Here is a 4,827-nt window from a genome sequence, read left to right on the forward strand (position 1 = left end):
GCTCCTCGGCCTCCAAGGGACCCCGCGGTGCAGCGGGAGCCCCGGGAGCGGGCAGGGCAGGGCAGGGAAATCCCCCGGGGCGCGGCAGGGAAGTACCGACGGGGACGCCGGAGAGGCGAGTACTTCCCCCCTGGAAAAACGCCAAGTTCTCTCAGGGCCCGGCCTCTTCCCTCCCCTCCCCTCCGACGCCCCTTCTGGGCGGCCCCAGCCGCTCCGCCCTCCGTGCCAGCGCCGGCGGCGCCCAGCAGGATCAGACCCGTCGGTCGGGCTTTGAGTGGCTGGAAATTCCCGTCCTCCGCGGCTCCTCCCCCGCAGAAATCCCCCGGCCGTGCCGTATATGCGAGGCGCCGCCGCCGCCGCCGCTCACTCCGGCCGCCCGTCGCTCCGCCGCCATGATCGCCGCTCGCCGCGCCGCCGAGCCGCCCGCCGTGGATGGCTACGAGCAGCCCAAGAAGGAGCGCCAAGGCGCCTTGCCGCTCGACGACCGCCACGACAGCGGCCTGGACTCCATGAAGGAGGAGGAGTACCGGCAGCTGGTGAAAGAGCTGGAGGACATTCGGCTGCAGCCCCGCGAGCCGCCCGCCTGGGCGCAGCAGCTGACGGAGGACGGGGACACGTAAGTGCAGGTCGAGGACGGGGCAGGGGCGGCTCGGAGGCGGTGGGGGAGCTCGGCACGATCAGAACGGGACGGGATGTGCTCTGCCGGCGGGGCGGCGCCGGGCCGGGCCCGGGCGGGAGGGAAGGGAGGGCTGCGGAAAGTCCCTGGAGCGGCGCCAGGCCCAGGCGGCTCCCGCGGCCGCGGAAAGCCCCGGCTTGCGACAGCGTGACCCGCGCCGGGCCCGGGCTGAGCGTGGCGTGGCGGGGATTAACGCGTGTGCCTTAACTGCTGCCTCACTGCTCCTTTCTTCCCCCCTCCTCTCGCAGTTTTCTGCATTTGGCCATTATTCACGAGGAAAAAGCCCTGAGCCTGGAGGTGATCCAGCAGGCAGCCGGTGACCGGGCTTTCCTGAACTTCCAGAACAACCTCAGCCAGGTACTTTCACCTCGATAACCCCAAATCCGGATCAGCTTCTGCCACGCCCACACGCTCCTTCTGGGGAATTCCCCCAAAAAGTCCCTTCTTTTTTTTTTTTTTTTTTTTTTTCTTTCTCTTTTTTTTTTTTTTTTTTTTTTTTTTTTAATTGATGGAATCAATGGAATCAAAGCCTACGTTCAGGAAAGTCCCCAGCCGGCTCCAGCCAGCGTTGGTACAATGCTTCCTCTCCCCCAAGAGAGTGGCATTTAAGGCCCACATATTTCAAATATGATGCCATGGGTTGCATCCCTCTTTATGGAGATGTTAATGATACCCTTCATACCAACTGGCTGTTGGTTTATCCAGAGAGCCCAAAGTTCATCACTTCCAGATGAATGGGCGGCTATACAACAACTTGGGAAGCATAAAGAACTGAGTTTACGGGGCGTGCTTTCATGCTTTTTTATCTGTTGGCACAAATCACGGAGTGAACGAGAGGTCTGCTTGTCCAGATGTTGCTGCCAAGTTCTTGGTGTCACTTACAGTCTGCTTTTTCCCTTGTGCTTGCAGACTCCTCTTCACCTGGCAGTGATAACTGATCAGCCCGAAATCGCTGAGCATCTTCTGAAGGCCGGATGCGACCTGGAAATCAGGGACTTCCGAGGAAACACCCCCCTGCACATTGCGTGCCAGCAGGGCTCCCTCAGGAGTGTCACCGTGCTCACACAGTACTGCCAGCCACACCACCTCCTCAGTGTCCTGCAGGCAGCCAACTACAACGGTACGGCCACACTCCTCAACAGTTCATCTGCCTGTGCTGCACCCAGGGCAGGGTCTGTCTCCTGAGCATCTTAAAAAGATCTCTGGAGAGGTGGAGAAGGATCATTATGTCCCATTTGAGAGTTGAGGAGCCCGAAGCATACAGCAGTGTCTGGCTTTTTTGAAATGCCACTGTCTCGTAGGCCTTCTCACTCTCATTATAGTCTCTCATGGCTTTGAGCTTTGCGTTTTTAGTGAGTGCCTTTGCCCTGCTCCTCCTTTTTATTGTCTGTAGTAAGTTGCGCTCAAACGCTGGAATAAAGCCTCCAAGAAATCTTTTGAAAAGATTTTATTCATGCTGGAAGCTGGAAGGCTCTTCTGGAAAACACCCTTTTGCCATGAATGAATTGCAAATTTAGATACCATCCTGGCCCGTCATCTTAACTATTAAGTAATGATGAGACGTTGAGTTAGACTTACTCAAGTTTTCCCTTTGTTTGTGTCTTTCAGGACATACATGTCTTCATTTAGCATCTATTCAGGGCTACCTGGGTATTGTCGAGTATCTGCTGTCCTTGGGAGCAGATGTAAATGCACAGGTATGTAACTTGTATCATGAATTTAACTGAGCGGGGCTCTGTAGTCTTTAAGAATGAATGGATCTGACAATGGCTCTGCCTCTCCTAACGTGCCAAACCTCGTGCTGTGTTCTCACAGGAGCCGTGCAATGGAAGAACAGCACTACATTTGGCAGTCGACCTGCAGAATTCAGACTTGGTGTCGCTTTTGGTGAAACACGGGGCAGACGTGAACAAAGTCACCTATCAGGGCTATTCCCCCTATCAGCTCACCTGGGGAAGAGACAACGCCAGCATACAGGAGCAGCTGAAGCAGCTGACCACAGCTGACCTACAGATGTTGCCAGAAAGTGAGGATGAAGAGAGCAGTGAATCGGAGCCTGAGTTCACAGAGGATGAAGTAAGCTGCTGTTTTCATTTTTACAAGAGAATGGGGAAAATCCTGTCCTGTGCAGGGTGTTTTTTGGTGTCACTCTGATGGCATGCCCCAGTAACCTCTTGCTGTGTAACAGATACCCAAAATTATGCTATCAACAATCAGAAAAATGGCAGATGGGGCAAGCATATAAACAGAGTAAGAATAAAATGTAAAAAAATAACGTGAAGGAATGGAGGTTAACTTTATTTGGCATGGTTCTGTGGCTGACACAGAACCTCATGGGAGAGAATTCAAGTTAGTGGGTGGTTTTCTCCTCCTTATAATTTGTTTTTCTAACATTCTGAGTGCTGCATTAAATGGCATATGTAACCATTTTGGCGTAGAAATTTTATACACTGCTGAAGTCCAGGCATGTTGAATTTGGCTGTTATCCCAGAGTGGATATGATACTTTTAAGTAAGATTTTTGCATTAACAGCATTTTGGGTGTTTTTTTTCTTGCAGCTTATATATGATGACTGCCTTATTGGAGGACGACAGCTGACATTTTAAAGCCGTGAAAAGAAGTGACTGTATACATATGTATAGAAAAAGGACTGACTTTCTTCATCTAAAAAGAAAGTCACAATGTGGAGAGAAAAAAGAGGAGGGAAAAAGTACACTGGCCAGCAAGGAGAAGGAGCACATAATTGTAACAGGACAGTTCCAGGATCTCCCTTGTGTTTAAATACAGGAGCAGGATGTGTGACATCAGTACAGATCTGTGATTATTCACACCACCTGATAAAGAGCCACATGGCCAATCTTCTCAGCCCTGCGAAGGTAACAGACTGCACATCCAACCTGCTCATTACAGGGAGCTTTCTTGTGGCATCAAGTACTACAGGGAACAAGTGGCCTTTCATGGCAAGGTGGAGTCATGCCAGCACCCCTTCTCAGAGACTCTGCCTTCATTCCTGCTGGGCTGGTGGCAGTCCCTGTCCTTTCTGGTGACCTCAGCTACTCTCAGTGGGGCGTCCCAGGTGGAGTCAGAGCGAGGGATTGATGGCCTCTTGACTCTTAGGCAAAAGTAGCAATAATGTTAACTGTGGGCATTGGAGAAGTGTGTTTCACACACTGTGTGTGTCATAATTGCTACACTTTTTAGCAACTGTACATTGTGTATATACTGTACATTTTTTTTGTTGTTGTTGTTGTTTATAATTATTTTGGTACATGTGAGATATGTATTTATTAAAAAAAGTCAGCTTACCTAGTCTGCGAAACGGTTCGTTGCCCACCTCCCTGAGATCGTGGGAATCTACCTGGTTTGCTTTTTAAGAAACCTTAACACCTAGTAGCCCATTGGGGTCACATTCTCAGGGCTTTTAGGTTACTCACCTCAGCACTGTAAGACATCTAAGTAGCTCGCAGCTCTCTGCCCTTGTGCTGCAGCTAATTTTGGAAGCGGACGTAGGTGTTGTTTCCTGCGCCCGCTGCAGCAGGCGGATGGTGGGGCTGGGATTCCCCCTCTCTTCCAGCACCAGGCTGCCCGCCCACTAGAGAGGGGGTTTGGGGCTGGTTTTGGCAGCCCCTGCCCACCTGCCCTCATGGCACCTTTTGTTCCAGCTCAGCTGCTGCCAGGGGAGGCTGGAGCTTTGCAGCGCAGCACTGTGTCTGTTCACCTCTTGTTTATCGCTCTTGTTTGAACTCTGACCCCTTTGGAATTTCCAAAGGGGATTTCCATGGGAAGAGGGAACATGTCCTGGGAACATGTACTGCTGCCTTGCATCCCTGGAATTATGGTGGGGCACCCCCACGTTCCCACTGCAGGAGCTACAGCTCTTGTACAGTTCATAACAGTGGGGGATGTGGCTTTAACTGCTTCAGTTACTCCTCAAGTTTCTCTCCAGCACTCAGGCAGACAGAATCACTTCACCCAAATCCTCTGCTCCACCTCACTATCTGCTGGCAGTGCATCACAATACTGGACTACTGTCAGTGCCATACTTTTTAGCCTGTTCTGTGTCCGTGTAAAGGCTGGCTTGTGTAAAAGGTGACCGTGCCCTGTTTGTGCTGTAACCCCTGGATGGAAACAGGGAGCAGCAAAGCTGCTGA

The 4,827-nt window shown here is 51.9% G+C and overlaps 1 protein-coding gene across 1 annotated transcript; it reads left to right on the plus strand.

Moving 5' to 3' along the window:
* Positions 1–254: 254 nt before the first annotated feature.
* On the plus strand, positions 255–3,985 carry NFKBIA (NFKB inhibitor alpha). The gene is made up of 6 exons (XM_066322106.1): positions 255–616; positions 925–1,033; positions 1,586–1,796; positions 2,285–2,373; positions 2,492–2,752; positions 3,235–3,985. The coding sequence occupies exons 1-6, from the start codon at positions 393–395 to the stop codon at positions 3,280–3,282; spliced, it is 942 nt and encodes a 313-aa protein (XP_066178203.1). The 5' UTR covers positions 255–392; the 3' UTR covers positions 3,283–3,985.
* The last annotated feature ends 842 nt before the right edge of the window (positions 3,986–4,827 follow it).

This window comes from Sylvia atricapilla, chromosome 6, assembly GCF_009819655.1.
Source record: "Sylvia atricapilla isolate bSylAtr1 chromosome 6, bSylAtr1.pri, whole genome shotgun sequence".
NCBI lineage: Eukaryota > Metazoa > Chordata > Aves > Passeriformes > Sylviidae > Sylvia > Sylvia atricapilla.

Coding starts and splice junctions, on each gene's coding strand:
- NFKBIA (XM_066322106.1), top strand. CDS start 393: ATGATCGCCGCTCGCCGCGCCGCCGAGCCGCCCGCCGTGGATGGCTAC. Junction 617..924: donor CTGACGGAGGACGGGGACAC/GTAAGTGCAGGT, acceptor CTCCTCTCGCAG/TTTTCTGCATTTGGCCATTA. Junction 2,753..3,234: donor CTGAGTTCACAGAGGATGAA/GTAAGCTGCTGT, acceptor TTTTTCTTGCAG/CTTATATATGATGACTGCCT.